Raw genomic sequence first — 27,785 nt, 5'->3', positions numbered from 1 at the left:
GCCACAGCACCCTATTTTTTATTTCAAGGTATTTTATTAAATAAAAGTCCTTTTACATTTTTAATATTTATTTGTATTAATATTTAAATAGAATATCATAAACCTTTTGTTAAAACTTCTATTTAACACATTTAGTACACATTTTAATTTGAGGCCTTCCACAAATATTATCAATCAAATAAGGTACAGGGTGATGCAGCACCCTAGGTAGGGTTTAAGGGTTAAGCTTGTGTGTAACACCTTTGGTGTTCATCTTCGCACGCTGTGGACAAGGCTTGAATGCAGCTATTGTATTCTCGAAACCACTCTCAACGTTTTACGCTCCGCGCTAGACTGACAAAAGTTATGTATAAAGATCTGGGGTTATTCCCCTTACAAGCTCCGATTGGCTGAGAAATTTAAGCTTATGGCGCACTGGAATGGCATTTTAATTTTTTTTTTCTTCTAAAGCTTTATATTGGCTTTTGTAAATTTTGTATTAACCGTAGCGTGATAATTAGTGCGTTGGTCATGCAGGGGGTCTTGGGTTCAATCCCTGCCTGTGCCACCATACTTTTTTCACGGGTACTGCCTCTTGTGAGGAATTGACAAATAATCCAAGAGTAATTCTTGTCATGAAAAAGTGCTTTCTCAAATTAGCCGCTTAGATTTGGTATATAAACTGTAGGTCACATTACTCACACACAGAAATGGTTGAGATTGTAAATAACAAGTCCCTGGTTCCTCATGGACTACTGCGCCACCTAATTTATTTATTTATTAAAATTTGTGTTTATTGGACAAATCTTAGCAAGTTCAGAAATGACGCACGAATGCATCTTTCATGAGATATGACCTGAACCACCGAGTTATTCAGGCACATAGTCTTCATAGATCAAACAAACTTTTTGATAGCTATTTTCAACTTCTAAACGATATTAGCAGTAGTCATTAGCAATAAAGTTGCAAAGCTCAGTTATTTCGAAAATTTAAGTACCTTGCACTTCCTCCCGACTACAATTCTCAAGTTTCTAAGAATGCTCATGAGTTTATTCTCAAGCCTTACATCGTAATATCGAGTCGACAAAAGCTTCCTGCCGTTAAGATTAATTTCCGAACTAAATAACTGTACCCTATGTACATACCCAATGCACCAATGATGACAAATGGCGTCAAATCTCAGTTAAATTTAGTGTGGAAGTCTTTCAAAATCTATAAGTATGGTGTTGCAAACAATCATGAAAGACATCTATACAATTCCAGTCAAGAATATTTGTCAGCCTACCACTTCCTCAGAATTCCTACCCTAAAAAAAACAACTGCAACTCCAACTTACAACAATCTATGAATGAGAATGCCACAGAACCAACCAACGTTATCTGGTCGGTCTAGAGTATCATTTAAATGGGTCTTGAAGTCTTTAGGCCTTTTTTTAGGTTGTTGTTGTTATTGCATTCTATGTGACCAGAAGTGGTGCGATTGCAGCAGTTGGCCAACTAGCTTACCGGTTACCGGTTATATATCATTAACAAGTGTGGATGTTACCCTAAAGCCAATAATAATAACAACAACAACAACATCGAATAAATAAATAAAACTCAAAAGTAAAGTGAAAAATAAAAAAAATTATACCAAACGACAAAATTAATAAATAAATATAATCAAGGGAAAGCGTGTTTTGCATTTTTATGTATTTTATTCATGTTTCTTACCTCGTGCGTCTTTGTTTCCCCCACTGCCACTCTGGTCTCATGCATCTGATTTTGAAAAGTCTGAAGCTTCTATATAGCCTCAACAATCTCTGCGTCCTCTGTCCGCAGTCCGCGCACTCCAAGGTGTGCTCTTTAGCTGATATCTAGTTGAGTCTGACTAAAAAATTGAAGACCGTCTGATATACTATACCCAATTCATCTACAATGTCGATGCAGTTGTTGTCGATGCGCTCGCTTAGCACTGTGCTGTCGTCATCGAATGTAGTACACAATATTATATCCAATAGATTCACGTTGGGTGATATCAATATTGATGTTTTATGATCCCACCGATTCTTTTTCAAATAAAACTATTATTGACATCGTTGTTTATTATTCCTATGATGGAAGAAAAACAAAAAGGTGTTAAGAGTCAAGGGAATGAACACACAGGTATAAGTTGAAGTGATGATGATGATAAAAAATCAGGGAATAATAAGGTCAGCACGTAGTGTGGCGCAGTGTCGTAAATCGTGATGCCCTAAATGGTTAAAGGTTCTTGAAAAAAAAAACCAACGAATGCTGCCGTCACTAAGCCGCGCCACTGTAAAAGTTCTCAATTTATAGTAGAATCAAATTACTTTGATCAAATAAAAATGCATTTGATTTGTTACACCGAATAAGGTGTCAATTGGTAACACATATATGGTTTGACATAATTGAAAACATGCGTAACGAAGTGGCATATTGATGTCATCAAAAGAAGATGATGATGATGACGACGACGAAGAAGAGACACATGAAAGGTGACACGTTTTATAAGGATTAGGGATTTATTAGTGTTTATTTACATATTTATTTCTAATTAAGAAATTAAGTGTGAAAGGAAGGAAAGAAGGAGCTAGTAATGTGAGCCTTCAACAATCCATTTTGTTAAACTTGATTATTTCTGTATGAAAAATTCACCAAAATTTCATTTGATTCAACTTTAGTCACATTGATCTTTTCTGATACCATTTTCCTTTGATGATGAAACCTCCCTAATTATAAATAAATTAACATCCGTAGAAGTTTATTTAAACAAATTAGTTTTTTATATCAAAATCTGTTAAAAAAGTTTGTATTAATTTTAAGGGACTTATTCTTTTTTTTTTAATTTATTAATCATTAGTTTTGGGCTACCACAAGGTGGTTGTTTAACATCTTTTCTTTTTATTTAATTTTTTTTAGTTGATAAATCACTTAAGGGTTGAATTTTCAATAGACATCAATTAGATAAATAAATATAGATACATAGGTTCAAATATATATAATTGTATTTAATTATTTAAAGTAAATTTTGAAATGAATCTTAATGAGTAGATTTAATTTCATTGATCAGGAAAATTCATTCAAAAAAGGTTGCGTATTTATATGCAGTGTTTTAAAAAATGTAAAGATTTAAGTAGCAGCTGAAAACTAGGATGTAGATCAAAATTGTACGTAACTGTCAAATAACTTTATACAGGCAGTTGACGACGAAGTGAAAAGTATTTTCCAATTTATATTACAAAGTATTCATTTACCTTCAGTATCTTTTTGAAACGCTCTTCAATTAATATTAAGGAGCCCACAACAAGCTTTGAATATGATTGAAATCTAATCACGGGAGTTGGTGCCATCATAATAGTTTCTAACGCCGGAGTACAGTAAGTTTCAGTGTTCTTCACGGAACTGAGACTGTGTGGCTCTGTTGGTAAATTCAGCTCAGTTTGCTAAGCTTTGATAGAAGAATACTTAACAGTACACACTTTCAAGCAAACTTATGTCGAAAGAAAAATCTATCGATACTCCCTTAAAACTACCCAAAAATTATTTAGTCTAGAAGATTTGTCTGATAATAATGAATTCAGATACCATTCTGGGTAACCTACCATTTGGAAGAGATAACGTACTTCTTATGTATGAACAGTGTAACTTTATAAAAGCTTTAGCTTAACCAGTATCGATGTGAAAAGGAAGTGTTGCAATTTGGCTGTATTCACAATATTCTCATACCTGTGCAGAGTACAGAACAGTTCTACAAGCTGAATTATACATATATTTTCATTTTTGAAGAATGGCGGACAGATGTTACCCTTAGTAGCCTGCACCATACAAGGGTTCTTAGATGATCAAAATCTATTATTTAAGTCCTCATTTCAAAACATGTTGTAGTTGAAACCAACGTCTAGATATTTTTACTGGTTTGAAGCATTTAATTCAGTACCGTTGAAGTACCGTTTTTCACAAGCGGCTCTTATTCTTCCATGTTGAAAAATTACTATTTCCGATTTACCAAGATCACCTTCAACGTTTCACTTATTGCAGTAAAAATATCGATATAAGTTGTTGTAAATTAGAAGGATTATCTGAAAAGAGGACAATGTCAGAGCTTTAATTTGAAGGCAGTTTGGCATTCAAATCATTTAAAAAGAGAACAAACGTCAGAGAGCCTAGCACATAACTCAGATGAATACCTTTTTTAATAAAGATAAAATTTAAAAAAAAACATGTATGTACCATATAGACCACTATTTTGATAAGGACGCTCTATAATAGCTTTAATCTCCAAAGCGATTCTCAGAGTAAAACAATTTTTAAAATGGAGCATTTTTATGGAAGTTATCAAAAGCAGCCCTTAAATCAATGGAAAACGAAACCAGCTTACTTTTTTGACTAAGGTAAGGCTATATAAATATGAAAGATTTTAAACTTGGTCCACAGGAAAAAAGTTACTTTTATAAGCAGCTAGAAACTCTTTCATCATGTTGTTTTTTTATTTTTATCAAGCGAAGATGTCAGTATGATGATGATAGTAAATAACTTATAAAGCGTGTTCAAATAAGGTAGTCTCCTATTGTTAGATACCCCATTAGAATTTTCTTTCTTAAAAATCAGGTATGAATAATTATAATTTGAAATTCGAAAAAAAATTTTGCAAGGTTTATCAAAGTAAGCCATTTGTAGCCTCGGTCCTCTCTTAGGTGAACAAGCTTTCTTAGCAAATTGTGCCTGCGACGAACTTTACATCTCTACTTGCTTTCATTTTCGTCAACAATCCAAATCCAATTTGTCTCCTTTCTTGAGAATAAAAAAAACTAGTATCTTTTTTTTTTGAAAATTTAATGTCGAAATAATAGGATCTTATTAAAATTAACCAACAAAATTAGAGTTGATTCTAACTTAATAAAATGTTCCACCAAATTTCCTCCCCTTTCTATTAAAAATAAACGGTGCACTTGGGCGTATACTTAATTTTTGTGTATTTACAACGAGAATACAATTTAGTTTGAGTGTTGTCAATGATATCAAATTAAATTGAGAAACAACTCATATTCTACATGGTCAAGAAAAAACGGTAGAGTTTTCACACTTCTTATTATTTTATTAACCGATCCTTTTAGTGGAATGCAAGATCTGGAGCTTATCGCACTATCTATATGACATATGCTATTATAACCGAACTGCTCGAACCCTTTCTAAGACCTTTACAGTTCCTTAATATATCACAGGGTTAAGTTTTGCTGTGTTCCGTCAAGTTATATTACTTCAGTATTTAACTAACTACGATTAGACTACAAATAACTAAAGTTACATTCGACCAAGTACATAATATAGTGGTCTTATTATAAATTATAAGTTAAAGCCTTACAAAATTTAAATCAATTAATCTTTGAGACATTTGATTTTCCTTTACTAAAACAAAATTGTACACAAAATGATCTACGAGTGTTAATGTTTTCTTTTTTTCAATTTAATTTATTTTCAGGGAATCTCCAATCGTGTTCCAACGAAGGTGAAGAAGTTCAAATTCAAGGAATACAAAATTCGAATTGCTTCAAATGTGCCTGCCAGGTGAGTTCAAATTAGTTTTGGATTGAATAAAATAAATAAATGGAAATATGGACATTCCAGTTTTCCAGAGTTGCCTTTGGGAAATAACATCATTTTTTTTAATATTTTCAAGACAAAAGTTGAAAAATATTTAAATAATCAAAAATCCAACACAATTCACTTTCTAACCAAATTGTTACTTCAATTTTTCCTTTTTGAGTGCAAGTTTTGCATTGATTTTATTTATTGGTCAATTTGAATATAAAAATGAGACAGTGGCAGCCTTGGAGCCAGCATATGAAAATATTTAAATTTTTTCACTCTCCTTGCCCATCTCGTCGCGTCCGTCTCATCGTCATCATCGTAGTCTAAGTCTTCGTCGTCATCACTATTGGTTAGACAGCATTCCATTTGTTCGCACTGCTTTACGATCTACGACTTACGCAAATAGCAATTTCCAACGCGTATCTAATAAATACGAATAGGATTAGGCTTTTAGTTTTTTTTTTAATTTTGTATCTGAATAAAATAGATTAATGTCTGTGTGTTCGTGGTGTGTGTTTGTTTGTGTATGTTTAAGAGAGTTTGTTAGACATGTCGATAGACATCAAGTTCAAGTTTATGCAGATGTGGTGATGAATTAATAATTTTTGTTATTTTTTCTTATTTTTATTTTGATCTTCTCCATTTTTTCTTTCGTTCTTTTATTTTGTGCTCATCGTACATTTCTGGGGAATACCAAAAGTTGTATAACTGGCATTTGACCAGAACTTTCACGTCATTTTTGTATCGACGGACTGCGGAAAAATATTTTATTGAATTATTTAATGTGTGGTGGTTTAGAATTTTAAGCATTTTTGCTTTCAACTTTTTCCTACTCAAAGTTCTTGGTGTATTTGAAATGTCAAATGTTTTGGATGTAAATTAGCTCAGTTTTTTCTTTTATATAAAATTATAATTGTGCTTAAATGGTGGAGCTAATTGTTGAAAAAAAAATCCTGTCATTAACATTCGTTTAAACAGTATTTAAAACATCTTTAAGATAAGTGGCGCCCAACGTGAAACTCTTATCTTAATTATATTCATTCTCCTAATGGCTCAGACTGCGATATGGATATACTTTACATCAAAATATTTGTATCACAACTTAGAATCGTTTACAAGACTTGTGCATTGAGCACATCAACCAAAGTATAGCGCGATTTCCTATACAAAAAAATATATATAATATTTGCATTTCATTTTATTTAATAAACATATTTATGTAGAAATAATTTCTCATTAAGCTTATTAAGTACAAATTATTACTCGTACTTTTATTGATCATTAAAAAAACGTGGTTTGTGATAAGAGCGTATTTTATTGATTCGTCGTGCCTGTCATTCAAATCTATGGACGACGACGACGACTCCGACGAATAGAACAGTGCTGTCGTCGTTTGTCGTCTACGGGCTTGTGATTAGGAACAGTATTTATATCTGACGTCACATTATGCATTCTTAAATGACCTGACATAATTATTTTGAAATAAATGTAACTCCATACACAAACACATTCATGTTTAATTCACGACAAGCAAAATTGTTTCAATTGTACAAAGTTAATTTATACACAATGCAATGCAACAATTTTAATTGCTTTCTCAAAATTCCATTTGTGATTTAGCTTAAGTTGCATTTTTATATATTTTTTATACATACATATGTATCTATATTAAAACAATATAAGAGAGGGAGAAAACGTCACCTATGTATAGTACATTTTTGTATCGACAATTAGAATTTTTTATAATAAATTAAATAATTAAATATATATAATTTGTGCAATTTGTGCTTCTGTATAAATAATTTTCTGTCTATAACATTATATGTAATATATACATTTTACTATTTTATATATGAGGCATTTTAGCTGTCATGAGTATCAGCAGTTAAGAGAAGCTCATAAGCCAGCTGGGATGTATATCAACGAAGACGACAAGAGGTATATATAGGTATACGAACATTATGGCAGAATTAAAAATCAAATTTCAAGTGCGGAATTTATTGCCAATCACCGCATCACCCACCTCACTTTACCCTTCAGTATTTAGTGTTGCCAATCAAATTTGATATCATTCAATAGAATCACACGTCTAGTAAAGTAAGACCACAGAATGAACAACAAAAAATATAACGTCACTCCTATCTAAAATTGCATATCCAATTTAATTTGTATCTATATCTAAAATTTAGTTTAGTTTTAACAATGTCAACTCTGTGAGACACTTGTGTTTCAGAGGTAATAAGATACCTGTACATATTTAGTTTGACTTTACACTCAGAGAAAAAATAAAAGTTGTTATTAAATCAACAGGATGCCATTTTTAAAAATAGAAACAAATAAAATTCATTTCCGTAGATTCTAAGTTCTATCAGATTTTCATATTTCAAGAACTACCAGAGGCATTGACTCCAGATATATTTTGTTTCATAGAATTTAACATTAAAATTTACAAAAATTTCTAAAAAAAATATTTGCTGAGTTAAATTTGTTAAATATCGCAGTTACCATTAATTCTATCAAATCCAAATACATTTAATTTTGTACACTATGAAGTTTTAAACAATTAATATACATAAATATATTGAATTCGAAAAAGAGTCTTTTACATAAATAAAAAAAATAGAGGACCAAAAATGTTACCCTAAGAATAATTTTTCAAGAAAAATCCAATATACGGTTTTCTCACAACAAATTAAAACCTTAAAAGCTGTTAACAATAGATTTTAGACACAAATATTTTAAAAAATATACGTACAGATATTTGTACGAAGTCTTAAACAACCTATTGTTGAGGCTTGGCATTTAACTAGTTAACAATTTTCTTAATATTAAGCACTTCTTTAGTTATTCCAAAACTTTTAATGTTTGCTATCAAAAATAATTATACTACTTAAAAAGTGATAGTTTGGAAACAAATCAAACCAAACAGACTTACATGTGGTGAACCAATGATGTGGTTTTTTAAATGTCAGAAACTTAAAATCATATGGATCATGGAAATCACTACAAGTTCAATAATTTATTTTGAAATTGTTAACTTTTAAAAAATATTAAGAGATAGTTAAATTCCGAAATCGTTTAAAATTTGCTAAAGAATTGTTTGGATTTACGTTAGTAGCGTACTAAAAGTGTCTTAAATGGTTTATTAAATTGTTTAAGATTTTACGCCAATACCAGTTTTTCTTTTAAATTAAAGTCCTTAAAAATATTACTCAATTCTGAATTTATATCCAGAAACTAGCTATAACTTAATTACGGATTTTTCGAAGTTCTTAACATGACAGTTTGATGCAAAGTTAAAAAAAAATATCACTTGCAAATGTCTAAATTATAAGTAATGGGAAGATAGGAGTGTGTTAACGACCCAATCTCTATTTTCTCTATTTTATAAATCTTAATAATCTTGGTTTATCTATAAAATAAACCAATAAATTATTTCCCTGGGACTAAAAATCTATCTTCAATCCTTGGGGAACCCTTAGCTGACCACAAAAACAAATTCATAAAGTTCAGTTATATAAGGTGAGGTTTAAATATTGTTTAACAGTTCAGCACAAGAAGATTACACTCATTAACTTCCATTGTTCAACTATTCTTGACTTGAGGTTCATTTTTTGAACCAATTTTTCGTTGAAAATAAAATTTGTGTCCACTCCAAAAACAACATGATTTTTCAAAATAAAATAATATGCCTTTTTAAACATTATTAAATAAAGATTGATATAGCCAAGTAAAATAAGACGCTAAGGAGTATAAACATCGAAATGAGAGATAGTAAGCTTGAGAATTAATTACACGTTTCTTTTAGTGTTCTAAAAATGTATTTAAAAAATTCTTAAAACATCGTATTCGTAGTTTTGACGCCAAAACAGCAAAAAACGGTTTTTTATGCTTATTTCCATTTTTATAGTTCAAATGGTTTTAACATCTTTGCCGAAATTTTCTAAATTTTGTGTCCCGAAAATATTTTCATACAATTTTTTTAACACCACTTGAATATATAGAAACGAAAATAATCACGCAAAAAGCCAAATAACTAAAAAATTTTGATCTACAAAAAAGGGCACAAATGCAAAACTTCAAATGAGTTTTAATTTCTATCTAGAATTAACGAACAAGAAAGCTGCCTCACCGGGGTTCGCGCTGGGAATCAGCACTGAAAAATAACTCGAAAACGGATTATTCTAAACCAAAAAGAAATTATATTCAACATTTTTCAAAGCTTCATATAGATTTAAATAAAGACTCATAAGAAGTTACCTTATAAATAATGAAAAATTAGATAAACTAAGCGAGATTCTAAGTAGAAAATACAGATTTTAACTTTGTAAAACATCCCATATTCTTTAAGGCACTACGTTGCATTAGATGATTAAAAAGAAACACACTAAAGGGTTTTTCAATAAGGAAGGGTAAATGTTAAAATAGAATAAAACAACTTGTGTGTTGGGTATTACCAAATTATTTTATATTTGAAAAACCATTAAGTGTGGAATATGACATCCTTTAAATGCCCGCCTTGGCTTCTTACGGTGGCACAGATCCGAGTCGTCCAATTTTTAATGACCCTTACGCAAAGATCCGGCTGAATTTGAGCGATGGCTCACCTTTAAGGCATCGGTTGGTTGTGATTTATTTGCATAGACCTGCGACCTTAACAGAAATCGCATCACCTTGATGGCCAATTCACATTACTTCTGCGAGAGATAACCTTACCTTCAAATCGTTCATGCAAAATGTCAATAGTGGCGTTTACTATGTGGCATGTAGCCCGTCCTGCTGGAACCACATGTCGTCTAGGTATATATGGTTAAATTTTGGGCATAAGAAAAATACAGACCAATTCCGCTGGCCCAAAATCTACACCAAATGGTAACTTTGTATTCATTATCACCTGGTGAACCTCGCGTGGGTTGGTTTCGTCTCATTTACGACAATTTTTCCCATTCAACCAACCATTCATCTAAAAATGCGCTTCGTCACTAAAAATGATTTTTCTGCCAAAGTTGGGGTCATGGCTATGAACTTTGAGCTCCTGGGTCAGTTAGATCGCTTGTAAGGGTGTAGTCCCAAGTCCCGATGCAAAATTCGCCAAGTTGAACTTTACCTTGGGTTCTGCTGTACACTTTTACTGACCGTGACGATGTTCTCCACCGATCTTTCGTTCCTTAAACGAACGGGTGTTTGCTGATTGTTTACTGAACCAGTCGTTTTTTTTACGTTAACGAATTATCGTTTTAACGTACTGTTCAATCGTTTAATTTGCCATGATGATTTAGCATAAGCAACTGAATAATAAACAAAAGATTTGACAGATGTCACCCAAACAAAATGGCCACCACGAAGCGCCAAAATCTACCCGCGCAAATTGAAAAACCCTTTACAACATCGAGCCCTTCCCGACATTTTATCGTAAGCGACAATTTCAATAAAAAAGAAAACTTAATTTTTTAGTAATAATTTAATTTAATTTTTTTAGTCAAGCCTTAACTTAAGCATTATTAATAATTTCTAATGCAACCTATGGGTACAAGTTGTTTTAAGGACCAGCAGAAAGCTCTTGATTGTGACGTTTACGATAAAATGTATGTATAAAATGTAATGTGTGCTTATGATAAATTGGCGGAAAGAGCTCGATATTTGTAATCGGTGTTTATCGCGTTACAGAATGAATACCGATCTCATGTATAGAATGTCATACGTTTACTTTCTTCAAATTAGTCAAATTACATTTGTAACTCGAAAGTTGAGACGAAGACTAACAGATTTCGTTTTCAAGGCGACGACGCACGTTAGATTTCGCCTGGAACTCTGAATCGTGTTAGTCTTCGTCTAGAATCATCAAAAGTGTTCTTTTCGCCTTGAAAGCGAGATCTGTAAGTTTTCGTCTCATCTGTCGAACAAAGAAGTATATGTTCCGCAGCTTGATGTAAATGGAACAGAACTAGTGCACTTAGTGAGCTGAAAGAAATAACTAGCCTGATATGAAGCGTAAAACTGTTCGCTCTAATAATATTTCAACTGCCATCGTCATTGTTTTAAATATTTTGAATTAAAAACAAATTGTACAAATTTTCTCTCAGTGTATGTAACTAATTCGCGAAATATGCAACAGGAAACCTTAACAATAGTGGTACGCCAAGCGAAAAGGTCAGTTTAATTTCATAATTCCGAATAAAATATAAAAATAAGACCAAAACAAAAACCATCTATGTATGAGCAGCAAAAGTCAAGCTATATAGATACCTTAATTTTTTTTTGAAACACCGAGGGTCTAGAAAATTGATGGCAAGTGATATGCGGTAATTGCAATCGGTTGCATTGAATTAGAGAATCTAAATCAAAGAGAGCAACTACTATAATAAAACTAAAAAGAGAAAGAGAAAGACTGATGTAGTCGCAGTGCAATGCATATTGCAACGCTATACGCTACGCTACTTTGCCGCTGCACTGTTCTAGTGGTGCTACACAGCTGAATGCAATGTGTGTGGAGCGGTAAGTGGCGCCAGGGCTTGTACATAGATTGGCGCCGCCAAGTTCTGTGTATTAAGTATATTTCTATCGGTTGATGTCTGAACCGCAAATGATTAGATTTTCTTAATTTTTTTCTTTATTATTTGTAATTTAGTTTTTTTTTTTTTTTTAATTTTTATTTTTATATTTTTATTTTATTTTTTGTCTTGAAAATGCAATAATGATGATTAAGGGGGAAATGTCAGCTTTATAGCTTGTGAGCGCATTTTAAGTGCGTAAAGTTATAAAAACAAACAATTCAGCTGATATCTGACGCTAGTTAGACAGACGGACATTTTTGGTCTTTGAGTGAGTGATTGTTGTTTTTTTTTTAATCAAGATTTTGCCATAAGTCAGACAAAAAATAAACATATAAATAAATGTCTATATATGTATGTAGGTATTGCTTGGCGCCTTGTAATCGAATTGAAATTAAAAAAGTAAAAAACTAATTGTTGCAAAATATAAATAAATAAGAAGGGAACATAGTAATTGTGCTGTAAATTACATCAAGGACAATGCATTGTTTGTAATATTTATAAAAGTTTAGCGAACTTTCGAATGTTTGTAATATAATAATAAATATAGCATTTATAATAAGATCAATATTTAGGCTTAGTAAAGGGTGTCGCTAAATTAACACAACAAAAAAGCTATTTAAGGCAACTGACGAAAGTTTAAGGTTTTAAAAAATGGGGAAAATAAAACACTTTAGAATTTGAAACGTTTTAAAAGACGGTTTTACTTTGAGCTTTTAAGGACAATTTCTTGAAGTTAGAAGTCTGTACTAACAACAAAAACAAAAAATAATCATGTACCAGTAAAGGCAAAGGCTGTGTTCTGTTGATATAAAGGGTAGTTAAATTTTAAGGGCTGATTATGATTTTAAATAAAACACAATTTTTTAAGAAAATTATTGTTATTTCTCTTTAGTGTGATAATATTAGTATAGTTCAAATATGTATGAAACAAAATATCTACAAAAAGACTGCCCCAATCTCAATAGCACAGCTCGCTCCGATGTTCCAAATTGTAGATAAAGCTTAGCCGTCTGTGCTGAATTATCTCATCCTTTTGAATTGTTGACGACTTATCAACTAACACCTTTTCATTTAAATTACCCCAAAGAAAGAAGTCCAAAGTTTTCAAATCACGTGATCTTGGAGGCCAGTCGATATTGTCACAAGGTGAGATAACACGGCCATTTAACTTGTCTTGCAAAAGAGTCGTTGATTCGTTAGCTGTTTGGCAAGTGGTACCGTCCCATAACCACATATCTTCCACATTTCAATTAGAGCCATAACAAGTTCGTTACCATCACACGAAACCAGTAACTTCCTGGCCCTCCTCAATTTGGAAAAATAATGATGCCATCATCCCATAAAGCGCTACAAAGAGTCACTTTTTGTGGGTGATTCGGTTTTTTGACAGTCGTTCTTGGATTATCCATTTCCAAAATGTGGCAATTCTGCGTATTGAAAAATCAACTGAGGTGGAGTTGTGCCTTATCACTGAAGATGATCTTCGTCAGAAATTGATCATCCACTGTTGACTTTGCTTACCACCATATTGGTCTTGGGATCACGGGTGCTGCCTCTTGCGATATAAAATTACAAATCCTCCTAGAGTAATTTTTGTCATGAAGAGTGAATTTTCAAATTAGCCTTCGGATTCGGCTGTTGGTAACCTCCATTCATGACATGACTCCAATACAGGAATTGTTGGGATTTCTAAGTCACTAGGCCCTAGAACTAGGGTTCTTTACGGGATGTGGAGCCACCTTTTTTCTTAAGACAATTTTTAGAAAAACTATCAACAAAAAGTTTTTATTTTGAATAGCACACTATGACTAGACAGCAACTTTTGAATTGGTCGTTTTTTGACATTTGACAAATAGAACCTACGCGATTATATGCATTTGAAACATTACACTCTTTAACAACGCATTCAAAAAGTTAAAATTCAATACAAAACCGTTTATCGTCTTGAAATCACATGTTCGGAAACTTAAAAAATTCGTGAAGCACCTTTTCGACCAGTACTGATGAATCAAGACTCTTTCGGTTCGCTCAAAAATTAGTGAGAATATCCCTACTGTAGAGGTTTGAAAGAAATTTTGTAATTCTTGAACATTGCAATGACAGGCAAAAACAGGGGTGTGTATTGCATTAAGCATTCACGTAGTACGCCTAAAGAATGAACACCTATACTTCGCAGTACAATCTAAAGTGGCAATAAGGATGAACTGATAGGTATTAATAGAAGCTTGAAAATCACAATTGAAATATTTAAGGGGAGCAACACAACCAGCTATATTTCACTATAGTATAGGCCGTTAAAATAGTACAATATTTTACATTCATTTTAGGGCTTTGAAGCTAAGCCAAAAAAAATGCGCTCAGGGCTTCTCAGCAGCAACGTCGTATCTTTCATGTTTAAGAAAGTTTTTACCTCGAAAGCTTATTTAAAAAGTGGAATTGTGGCATTTGGGGCTAGAATTCAAGAACGTTTATTGAAAAGCTTGTCCATCATTAACATCTCACTTATATTTGGTGCTATTTTTTGGCTGGCGATGCTGATAATGGCAAGATTGGATTTTACTTACCGCTAGTGAACTATAAATAATGATTTCAACAGTAGTGCTATGTGCCACACAAGCAACAAAGTAATAGCAATTTTGCACGAGTGTCTTGACCTAGAATAATTATTACAATCAGCCGCCAAAATCTTGTAGTTTAACACCTTTAGACATATTTTTGGTGCCAAATGAAAGATATGGTCTATGTTTCAATGCTTAACAATCGATTCAAGATCTTGAAGTAAGAATTCGTTAAGTTTTTGAAAATAGAACAAAACATCTTTTGATTGATCTTCTTCATTTTAAACACAATTGTTTTCATTGAGTATTCAAAGCAGAAACATACAAGAAAGTCTTCGAATAAGCAAGAAAATAATTTCTGAGAATTTTCAGCAGGATTGATTTACTTAACGAATTTTTATTTGATATAGTATAACAATGAAATGTTAATTGTATATGCTAAAAAAAAAGCAGAACCTCTGATTATATCAAACAAGGTTATTTAGAAAATTTAGTTTTAGTTTGACTTAAAAGACGAGAAAGTTTAACCCAACTCATCCCAAAGTACAAACCAGCAATAAATTAGTCATTCTTCTGTCATAAGAAGAGATTGCTTCATTTTAAAGTTTATTTCTTATGACAACTTTCACAATTTATTGTTGTTATGTTGACATTAGAAAAAAAGAACTTAGCTTGAACTTAACAAAACCTTGACATTTGAATATCCACCCATCTCTCTTTTTTTGGGACTTGACTCAAAAACTCCTCTTTATATATCTCCGAAATCAAATTATGCAAATTTGAAAACAACTATACCTACGTATCATATATATCAACTCTGTATCCAAAGACACTGCAGAAAATAATCATCTTCCACTTGGAAGGACTCTTTCGCCAATCCTACACACAAACCTATATATATTTATTTATATACAGAAACTTCTTCAACTGCACTTAAATATGTGCAATGCCGAGGACGACAGACACACAGAGAAAAAATTCACAACGAAAAAAACTTGTTCACATTTTTATACACCTATCAAATAGAAATCATCAAAAGACTATACCTTCCCCCCCTAACCCCTTTTATAGAAGAAAGTGCATCCCATAACAGTTATCAGAATATTTTTGTGCCAAAAATTCAACAAAAAACTAAAGTCTTCTAAAATTTTGCAGTGGCATAGTTTGATGCATGGCATAGTGCGAGAATATTCAGAGTCCTTGATACAATCCATGGGCAGGGGGATGCAACCAGAGCAACCCGAACCCATGAAAAGGACACAAAATCCACAATGCAAGGCAAATCGAATTGAAAAATCAACTTATTGGCATTGAGCCAGGTCAAATTCCAATTGTCCCTACTCGCCTAATGCTTGCTGCGAGCTACAATGCCCTTAGCTTCGGTTTATATTTAGGGTGTTAAAACTTTTGCCAAATAGTCCTGATGCTGGCCATTGTAGGAAGCCGGGTGTAGTTTGAGGGAAAATATCCTTTCAAAGAGTGTTAGGAAGTAACTGTTTTCTTATTGCTTGTGAACTACATACAATAGCACTTAACCTCAAAACGAGAATTTTTAATGTCAGCCCAAGTCCATTGATCCCCTCGGGGAATAACACTATGTCGTTGGTCGACGATGACAGTCAACGGTCGTCGTCGTAGCAAGGCCCCCAAATCTCTCAATACGCCTGGCTGGATGAAGACAACCTTTAGCCATCAGAATTCTATGGTTAAGGAACTTTTATGTCCAAAATATACATCGAAATGGTTCCTTAAAGGAATAGGCTAAAACTGATAGCTGTGTATATAGCCGCTTCCTCTCATCACCACCTCCTTCTCCTCATCCGATGAAGAGTAAATGTTGTTGTTTCGGTTCTTCTGGTTCTTTTCCTGCCTCCAGCCGGGAAGGACATGGCCCAGTGAATATCAATACAAAGAAATTACAGTATCCTGCAGTCGTAAATCTTCGAGCGGGAGAACTTCTTCATCCTGTTTGGCTTTTGGTCGTGTTTCGTTATATTTTTATTTTCTTTTTTATTTTCAAAAGGAAAGTTTTCATCGAGAAAATGGTTATGCGGTGTACAAAGGGGGTTGGTATTGGAACTACATAGAGGCTGCAAACGGAACTGGCGCGCTTGGGGTTTTCTTTTTGAATGCAGCAGAAGAAGCAGGATGGCTTGGAAATGCAACCTAGTTTCCTGTAACTGCTGTTGTGTGTATATTTATGTGTAAGTGTTATTCAGAGTGAAACTTTTTATTGCGGCGATAGTGAAAAAGATATCCTTCATCGTGTCCTCTTTTATTCAACCAAACAACCCTTTAGTTTAGATATACGAGTATTTATGTAAGTCTGGTCAACAACGATGCGCATAAAGTTATTGACCATCCTGGTGGTTGGTGGTGTATATTTGTGTTCATGTAGATAAAATGTATTTTCCTAAAGACCAAAGGACACAAGAAAGATGAATTTATTTTGCAGGAATAGGACTAGGACCAGAACCATAAGACCAATACCAAGACCGATACCGAGACCAACAATGTACTCGTATATAATGTTTATGTAGGTAGAAAAAAGATATCCTTTTTACTCCATAAAGCACAAGGAAAAGTTTTTAACAAATTAATTTGTCTCTTATTATGCATTCAGCCAGGAACTGCGGTCTAACAAAGATTTATTGTTAAACAATAGCACGTTCAGTTTATGTTGCCCCTAGAGAGTGTATCTAATTTACGAGTATTTACAAAACATAAACAGTGCGTATACAAACAAAAAGGATACTTTTGCTTTATGTATTTTTCTAATTATTTTTGTAGCTTAATTTTGTTTCTATACTCGTTTTTCTTGGCAAACAAAATAAAATTTAACAAAATGATTTACAATAAGGATGCAAAGTTAAGCAAAAGTTGACCATTGTATCTTCTTCTTCTTTTTCTTTTTATAGGAACGTGCTTGCGCAGAATGATGACGTATTTTTTGAAAGATTGATGATTGGCCTAGATTTCTTTTACTGATAGTTCGATGAACTTATGAACTTAGCAATTGTTGTATTCCTCTTCTGAAAAGAAAAAGAAAAATTTAAGGCATTTAAGCTTAAGGGAAACTATATGGTGGGCGTTATAAGGGTGTATCTTCACCAATTCGAATAATGTCCATAAACATAAACGTTTTTTAGGTTAAAAATGATAGTAAGCCTACATATAATTTGTTTTGTTTATGGAGGATATGCATTAGAAGAGATACATTTGATGGAAATAAAGATGAAGTGGATGGAACAGCCCTGTCAATTTCAACTGATGAACAAATTGTTTTTGTGAATGATTGTTATGAAATTTCTATTAGTCTTAGTTTAAGTGCGGAGATAATTAACATCTTTATATACGAGTTTTTCTTAATATTGATAGTTTTAAGTTTATTTTCGAGTGGTTCTAGTGATTTTTTTTGTAAATCACCACTTATTTTGACGCCGTCAGCTGTTTCCTGCTTGGGATGCATGAATTTAAAAACAAGATTTTGTTTAAAATATTATCATCTCTTCTAATGGAGTCCATTGTTATTTTGGAAGCTATGTGAACAAACGATTTGGACACATCTGTGGCTCAAAAAACTAATGCATCTACAAAACGCTTGGTGTGAATTTTTGGCAATTGGATCTTTTTGATAATTAATGTTAATCGAATTTCTTGTTGAAATTCAAAACATAATTTTTCAAAATTTGAGGTTTATGTAGAATAATGCTACAATCAATGTTTTGTGCAACAAATTCTCAAATAGAGTTATCGTTATTGGCGTTGCCGGTTAGAGGCGTCAGAATTGCAATTTGAGACCTTCGAATTGTTTTTTGTTGAAAAACTATAAAAGAATAATTTTGTGTTAATAATCGAGAAACGATTCAAACACTTAAGGACAAGTTACCCCGAAAGCATATGAGCCCAAAACACTAGTCTTACAAGAAGAAATACAACGTATATGATTTAATGTTGTGGCCAAAAATGAAGCTCTATTATAAATAAATATAAGGGTTTGATTTCGGGTAAGTTGGCGCTGCGACTAAATCGAATAAACTCTAGCTCATGAGGTTAATTATCTACTATTTTTTGCAACATTTCGGGCCGTATTTCAGCCACAAATCGTCGAATATTTTTTTCCAAAACTGCAATCTTCTCAAATTTAACTGCATAGACAAGTGACTTCACATAAAACTACATTAAAAATAGTACAGAAGTGTTAAATAGCACAACTTTTGGAGGTCAACCCTTAGGCCCACTAAAATTTCCCTCCGATAAATTGATGGGTCGCTTGAACCGAACTATTATTTTGGTAATAAATTTAGACGATTTGAAAACGTTTTTCAGTTTTCAATCCATGTTTAATAAAATGGAAGATCAAAAAAGCGTAAATTAAGTGACAGCTGTCAAAAAGAAAAAACTCCAAAAAAAAGCATTGCCAAATTGAAAACCTCGTGTCTAAAAAAAAAAACCGTTATATCAGTGGTTTGATTTGTGAATTTTGACACAAAACACTTTTTGTTTTCAAGAAAAAATTTATCTTACAAGCTTTAATTCCTTAAAAACATTTTGATTTATACTTCTGTCCTTTCTTTAATAGAAATTCTTTGAATATCCTTTATAACCTGTTAGACCCCTACAGTATTTAGGAACCACTTTGGATTTACATTTATCTTCTATAAAATGTTTTGCCTCTTACTTTCATTTAAGAAATTCGAATTTTAAATAAAGGTTTCCAAAACTATAAACAAATTTTAGAACTACTAGCATCATATATTTATGTAACTTATTAAAAGATCAAGCTAAATGGAATATGTGTTAGATTCAACGATTTAGGATTCCTATTCACTGGTACGTTACGTGAAACTATGCTGTAAAAAAATGTGTGACATGACAGATTGCGCCACCATCTTGTTGAAATAAAAGCTACTGTAAATAATGGTTGTTCAATTTATAAACAAGAAGTCAGTAATCATGACTCTAACCAGCAATAGTTTTTAAAGAAGTACAGACCAAATTTAAAAAACTTAGGATAAACTTCAATTTAACCAATTTACGCCTTTATAGGAGATCCTGTGGCTTCGATGGTTGAAATATCAAACCAAACTTGAAATAAATCATTTGGCAGCTGAAAAATAGCTACCAGTTAAAATAGTGTTGCCAACTTAGAATTCTACTCCTCTTAAAAACAAACGCCAGTTATTATATCCTTTTGGCTATCTAGCGAGTATCTTCATCGATTAAGTGACACCAAAACCTCGATACAGTGGGCAATCCGTCTTTATAAGGGTAACAAAATATGTACTACAAAACATCTGCATTCTGTACGCAATAAAATTATATAGCTCTAAGGACATAAAGTTGGAACTTTTAAATGAATAATAGCTATGTCTCTCCTCTTTGTCGCAGAATATAAATATTTATAAGCAATCGTCATAATCATAGGATGCACTCGAAGGAATTATTATTGTATTTATAACTAACAATCTGCTTATGAAGAAAACAAAAACAATGAACAAACATCGAATGCCAAAAGGATAAAAGACATAAAATTGGTTGTCTCTCATTCTGTGCATAAAATAACTTCACATCGATTTATGAATCCTCCCCATCATAATTATTGCATTTATTTTCAAATACACTCAGCTTCACTGCACAGTGTTTTTTGTCGTTTTTGAAAGCATAAATTCCTATTCACGCATCCCTGGTTTAGTTGGAATCGTAGCATAAGATATTGTATCTTGTGGTTCTTTTTTCGGAACTCCGCACAATCACAATCCAACAACACATTAAAATCTCATACCAGAATAAAATTAACAAATAAGAATAAAACAGAAAATCAATAGAGGAGTCAATTGCAGTGCAATCATTAAAAATAATTACTAGCTTTTGAGTTATAAATGTTTTTGCGATACGAGTACCAACAACTCTCGCTCGATTCGCATGTGGCGCTATTTTATTTGTTTGTTTGTTTTTTTTTTCGATTTTATTTTTATTATTATTTTCATTTATATTTCGCAATAAATATCTCAATCGGAATGAAGTTCCAAGTGGGTGGATGTGGAATGCGGTGTGTACTACAGCCGTTTGGAGCTGAGCTGAGCTGAGTTGCACCGCCGACATCGCCAAAGACTGAAAAACCAAGAACCAACCAACCTACCACACTTCGTATACAGCATCCAATTTTATTTCCAACATTCAGAGCTATTGCATTGCAATATGCAACCCGCAGTCAGTGCCAATAATATTGGTATCTTTTTAATTTTATTATTATTTTCTGATTCTGATTTTTATCGACACACTCTCGGCCCGAGCTCGATGTTATTGCGGGTTTAATTGGTTTATTTGCTAGTAATGTGGTGGTGGCAGTGGTGGCGGTGGTCCAGCAGCTGTGGTGCAGTGGCAGACGGGACATATAAGTTATTAATTTAATAATTCAAAAACATTTGAATTAATACCAGCGATGGAAGCAGTGGCGATACTGGTGCGATGCTGTGGTTTGAAAATAGGATTTTGGAGAATTTCGTTGATAGTTATGATAGTAGCATGACGGAGGTCATTTGGTTTTGTTTTATTGGTTTTATTTTGCCATATTTTATACGATATGTCATCAAAATAGATTGCAGAGTTCAGATTGAATTGGACCGTGGATGTTTATGGTTTTAAATTAATGTGTGTGTAAAACCAAATGGTCACTTTGATGACACTGTTGGACAAGGTTTTCTTACCGGAAATAAAATTGCACTTTTCCAATATGTTGTCATGGTCTTCATTAAAATCTGACTTCAAAATTAAAATTTTACTTTTTGAAAATCGAAAACACAGATCCGAGTCTTTTTGAGGATATCTAAATTCATGAAGAATTTTGTACGGTTTTCGAAATATATAATACATTTATCCAATACTTATTCGAAAAATCTTCATAAGTTGTAAGATTTGACTTGTCTTACAAAAATCTAAAAAAAAAACACTAAACCACTTATGCTTAAATAGTTTTTAAAGAATCTTCTGTCTGAACAATTCTTTTGTATCAGTTTATATTCAACAAATATAAAACAAATGTTGAATGAATGAATGAAGGAAAGAAGACACATTTTTTTACTCGGATTAAAAAACAATTACAGTAGTTAGTGTTTAAAAATCCTTGTTTTATGTATTGATTTTTTTGCACAACTAATTTACAACAAAAAGCATAAATTTACTTCATACTCATTATTTTAATATGTTTTTAATGTTTTTAGCATTGATTCGGAGTTGATGAAATTGCTTCGTTCTATAGGCTTAAGCTAATATCATACATAACTTCAATTATTAAATCGATGTTTTTTTATTAATATCGTAAAAACTCTATTTTATTCCAAATAATGAAAAAAAATCTACAATGTTAGTTATTTTTTAATATAAATGCAACTTAATTTTTTAAAGATTAAATATAAATAAATGATTCAAAGTATTGTGCATCTTGAGCTCCAAATGCTTTCCATCTTTCTTGCAGGACTCTCATATACCGTTTTACTAAAACTGAGCCTATAATAGATCCATGTTTTAATGTCTTCACTTATCTTCGATGAAGCCGACACAATGATGAGGCAGATATTCAGAAACAAAAATACTTTTAACATCCCTTGATCTTGGACTTATAAGGAACCCAAATTCCCTGATTTTGAATCATTGAATAAAAGTATGTAATCGCTTGGAAATAGCTTTAAGAGAGGGATTGTGGTGTTTATCTCAAATTTTTATCTAGCAGTACCATCAATACATCATTTTCGAACGTTTATAGTCTTTATTGACCCAGGCTGTTGTCAACATCGTTATAGTCTTCTTTAAAGTGAGAAAACCAATCACAGATTTTTTTTTCAATCCGTTAACTGTTTTCAGTAATAGAAAGATCAGGAAAGAAGACGTTTAACTATGTCACAAAATCTCTATTTTTCAGTTAGAGCAGCGTCTCTATAAAATGTTTGGAGTCCTTGAAAGATCAAGTACGAATGAGATCAGAACTTTTTCAGAGTGTAACAAAGTCTGACATAGCTCCAGAGATAAATCACTAACATATCAAAACTTTTTTTTTACCATACCTTTAAACTTGTTCTCTTGACATTTTCGATATAACTAGATCTAAAAGTCTTCAATTAGCAAACAGTAGAATTTCAGTATCTATTTTTCAAGGCATTTTATTTGTGTGTTTAATAGTTTGTTAAGTGACCAGTATTAATTGGTCTATTTATTAAACTATTTCAAAACGTGGGTGATTAACACAATTTTTTCAATTTTATCTCTAGTTTTTTCAAGTTAATAGTTTCCAGAAGTTTACTAAAAAATTAACCCTCAGATACTTATCTAATGTATAGTACTTCTGTTAAAGTCTGCCGACTGATTAGTAAGTTGTTCAATTGTGTCCTTAATTCTCTACTTACATAAACTCGCAGTTATTTATTTTATTTCAATTGAAAAATTGACATCTTTGTACTTTCATATGTACATAAGTCAATTATACTACAATTTATAATCGAGGATTAAGTTTAATGGTGTTGGAAATTCCTTGAAAAAAAAAAAACATTTTGATGTGCAATTTCTATGTTTCAAGAACGTGCATCTAGAGAAGATTAACGAAAAGAGGATAAAGTCTACGACGACGACATACAGAATCAAAAACAATACTAACAACATCAAAAAGATACAAAACTTCACTTTCAAGCTAAATCAAATAGGTTTTAGGTTCGTCGGTCTACCGGTCCGTAAAATGCATCTCAACAAGAGAAAATGGAAAATCTACAGAATCAAATCCAAAACGAGTTAAATGTACATTCTACACATACGATAAATGATGGCACAAGGAATCATGTCAATACGACGGAGCAGAGAAGTATAAACTATTCCAAAGACAACCATTTACGATGACTTTAATTTATTAATTAAATTGATATGGATGCCGATTAAATGCATTTTGTTTTTCTCTCTTTTGCATTGGTGTGGAAGTGCGTTGTGTCTATGATGTAACATAAAATGTTATTACCAACAAATAGGTATATAAGTAACTATATAGATTTGGTATTTTCTAAATCGAAGCCACTAAAGGAGCCACTTGACGTTCAATGACGAGCACAATAAATGGAATGAAAAATAACCCCACTATATGGAATTAAACATTTTCAAAATTGAGATGAAAAGCAAATCTAAATCAATGATTATTTGATTCGATACTTCACATAATATAGTAAACTTGGTACAGAAATAAACAAATGAATGATTTGTATAGGAAAAAATAAAGCTTTCGATCTTATTAGCTAAACTATTAAATATAATGTTAGAAAAATTGGCCTGTAAACCATATAAGGATTTTAAACAGTATTTAACTAAGAGCATTAAAATCGTTTAATGACAATATCATAATTGTTTCATTAACCACGCTCTAACACCGTCACTATGTTTCTTGCTCCACTTTTTCATCAAGCGGCTGTAAACATCCCGATGTGCTCATTCCACAAGAACTATAAGACTTCCAAAGCTTGAGCATAATTCCCATTTCTGACTGGTACTCCTGCAACTTTCATAAGCTTCTTGGACAGCATTGAACCAAGCGCATTTAGATAGATTGATTGGTGATAATACCATCATTTACATCTAACATTGTAGTAAAGTTTTTTCTTATCCTTTTTACCGTTATTTTAACGCTTTTTGCTCTAAAGAAATAGCTAGCTGCATTTCTCCACAAAAAAAGTTCAACCGTAATACTCGCACTTCTAGGAATATTCAAGGAACCCAAATTCCCTGATTTTCACGAATATTCACGAGTATAATTTCGAGCCCAACGTCATTGGTCGTAGTATAAGTTTGTCCTTTCCCATCAGTCCGTGCAATATTCAGGAACTTAAGACCAATTTGCCCCGACACTTCCCTTTAAACCCATTTGCAATGCTCGCACTGTGTCTTTTGTAGAATTGTCCAATTCAAGTCTTTAGAAATCAAAATTGTAAATTCACCAAGAATAGGAAACACCATTTCTACAGTTTATAAATATTTTGTGATTTTAACAAGTTTTATTGAAGTGTCAGAAGATTTCAAAGGCCTTCGCCTATAATCAAATACATCGTAAAGCAATGTTCACCCTTGCTCAATATTTGTGCAGTTCTTTCTAACCATTTGAAATCATTTCGAAAGCCTTGAGCTCTGCCTACATCAAACACTTAAACTTAAAAAAACTCATTTAATCGATATCCCAGCTGTTTTTATTGCTTTCCAAGACCATGAGCGCAGTTAAAATAATATTTTTTTCTTCTAATTTTTGACCCAAATTAATACCCAAACAAGTTGTCTTTTATTTTCCATAATATCTTTTTTTTTTATTTTCAAACCAATACCTGATGCAGCTAAGCATTAGGTATTTTTATTTTACATTTATATAATTTTAACTGTTTTCTAGTAAGGTAATAGTGTTGTTGGTCTATCGTGTAGTTTACTACTCCCAATCTCAAGCTAACATCAGCCACCTGTTCACAAAAAAAAAAAAAACAAAAAAGATAAAAAAAAAATTATAAACCATGACACCCTTTTCCTCAAAAACTTTAAAAAAAAAGAAACCAATGAATCTAAGAGAAGAAAAAAACACCATGTAGCCAACCAGTCTGCACCAAAGATCATTAGCCTCCTAAAGAATTTTAATCCAAGATTGTTTCTTGTGTACGATGATGGTATGGTAAGCTCTGCTCTGTCCTGCCTTGCTCTGCTCCTCCTCTTCTTCGTCTTCTTCTTTTTGCCATGATGTTCATGTCAGCCATTAGAGATGGCTAACTTAACACAATTTATTTATTTATATATATTTATATATTTTTTTTATTTTAATTTCTAAATAAATTCAAAAAACAACAACATACTCCATGCAAATAGATCTATGAGCAAATAAAACGAAAAATTACAACAACAAAAAAAGAAGAAGGTAAAAGGCGGATGACTGAGCACAAAAACAAGCTCCAGAAACAGCAACATCATCAGCATAATAGCTATACACGATATACTATAGACTATAATATGTTCGTAGGTGCCCCTTTTTGCAGACGTCAAAGTCAAGAGGCTCTCTATCTATGCTATGCACCTATATGTAGAAAAAAAAGGTCCAAAACTATTTTGCTCTCTGGAGCTGTTAAGAGTTGTTTCTTTTCGTTTCGATCTTTTTTTTGTTGAATTCTTTATATTTACTGTTGGCCTAACATGAGCACGTTTTTATCTGATACTCTCTATATAACCAACACCATAACAGATGGACGGACGGCCTTTAACGACCTTGCGATCATTGATCGTGCACGAGTCCGTGGTTGCCATCGTTCAAATATAGCGTTAACTGTGGAAAATTTAAATTTAAATGTTTTAAACTTTTGATTACATATTTAAAATCTTTCTTTTGAAAATTCGTCTAATAAAAATGTATAAGATTTTTGTAGATTCCATCTGTCTCTGCCTTAAATGGAGATTAAAACTTAAGCAAAAACATCCTATTCCGTTAAAAAGCGCACATTTCATTGACGCATTTATATTATCCAAGAGTATGAGCTGCCCTTAAATAAAGTGAAATTAGTGAAATTAGACCAATTTTCAAATATTGGCCTTGTTGCATTCTACAAAAGTGATGCCAGCAAATTTTCAGCAGTTGGTCATATTGCAGTTTGATAATGTGAAATAAGACAAATTTATTTTGAGTGAGTTATATCCTTGGTAACACCAATAACGTTAGGGTAAACTCTTACTTCATTTCTGAAAAATTGTAAAAGTTATTATTCCTTAGATGACTCTATATGGAGTTTTGAACAAACATTGAATTTAATACTTTCATAGTTTTGAAAAAAAAGTTTTTGAGTTAATTTAAAGTGCTAATTTCGAAATCAATCTTTAATTTAGCTTGATTTTCTCCAATTTTAAAAATATTTACACATGTTCAACATTATTTCAAGAAACTTGTTATTTAACATTTCTTTCAGATTTTTGTTGTACCCGTGTCACGATCGTTACTGCGAAGGACTGTCATACCAGAAGTCTTGGTTTCAATCCCTGCCTTTGCCATCTAAAGTTTTTTTTTACCGTAACTGTCTCTTAAGGAATTGACAAATCCTTTAAGAGTAATTCTTGTTATGAAAAGTGCTTTCTCAAATTTGCTGTTCGGATTAGGCTTAAAACTGTAGCTCACCTCCATCCCTGATAACACAGGAATGGTAATTTAATTGTGTTTCAGATTTTTGTGAGACAGTTGAAATCGCACAACCGATGAAAATTTTTCGAATATTATATGAAATGAAATAACTATTTCAACTGAATATTGAAAAAAATAATTATAGATTTGGAAAATCATCATGGATTTTATTGAAAAAACAGCTACTTCATAAATTCAGAAAGCCTCACAGGTGTACGTGTTTTTCATATTTTAAAAAGTTATATCTCAAAAACCTGACTTGATATATCAATTTTGACGTCGGATTTAAATTAAACCCAATCTTGTTGACAATTCCAATTAACATTTTGTCCGGTATTTCAAACAAAGAAAACAGTAAAATTTTGTAAACTTAAGTATGTATTAGAAACATAAAACTAACTTAACAGTAACCCATTGAAATTGTAACAATGTCTTGCGTCCCGGAATAACCATTCGAAAAACTAAAGCCACTGTTGGGCAGTTTATGAAAAACTAGTTATACTACTAATTTTACAAAAATTACATTACTGATGGGTAAATTACCTACAGACTTTAGTCTCAAGGTTATAAAAAGTCAGTTAACATAAGAATTTATTTTGATCGATTACTAGTAACTTTTCGTACTTTTGGTTGATTGGGACCTTAATGTACATCAAAACTGATCTGATTTTCATTGAATAGTTATTTTTCAGTGATGAGGTCTATTTTTAACTTGAACCCTGCACCGATACGGGTTTGTAGCGGCTCAAAAAATCAACGAAAAATGTTTCAAAATTATTTGTTAGGTTTTTGGGTTGTTATGGCGATGTGATTGATTCTTACTTATTCGAAAACAAGGTTGGTACAACTTTTACGGTAAGTGGATTGAATAATATTATATGATTTGGAATGAGAAGGGATTAAAACCGACGTTGTTTATATATCAATAAGACGTCTG

The 27,785-nt window shown here is 32.2% G+C and overlaps 1 protein-coding gene across 3 annotated transcripts in view; it reads left to right on the top strand.

Moving 5' to 3' along the window:
* LOC129948924 (BMP-binding endothelial regulator protein) overlaps positions 1 to 27,785 on the top strand; it is a 168,152-nt gene that overhangs the window by 96,144 nt on the left and 44,223 nt on the right. For all 3 annotated transcript variants that reach the window (XM_056060075.1, XM_056060074.1, XM_056060073.1), the window contains exon 4: positions 5,461 to 5,546. In XM_056060075.1, the coding sequence (XP_055916050.1) occupies positions 5,461 to 5,546 (86 nt within the window). The remainder of the gene's footprint in view (positions 1 to 5,460; positions 5,547 to 27,785) is intronic.

Source organism: Eupeodes corollae, chromosome 3, assembly GCF_945859685.1.
Source record: "Eupeodes corollae chromosome 3, idEupCoro1.1, whole genome shotgun sequence".
NCBI classification, from domain to species: Eukaryota; Metazoa; Arthropoda; class Insecta; order Diptera; family Syrphidae; genus Eupeodes; species Eupeodes corollae.
The sequence above is the reverse complement of the archived record's forward strand: the minus strand, read 5'-3'. Positions and strand labels throughout refer to the sequence as shown.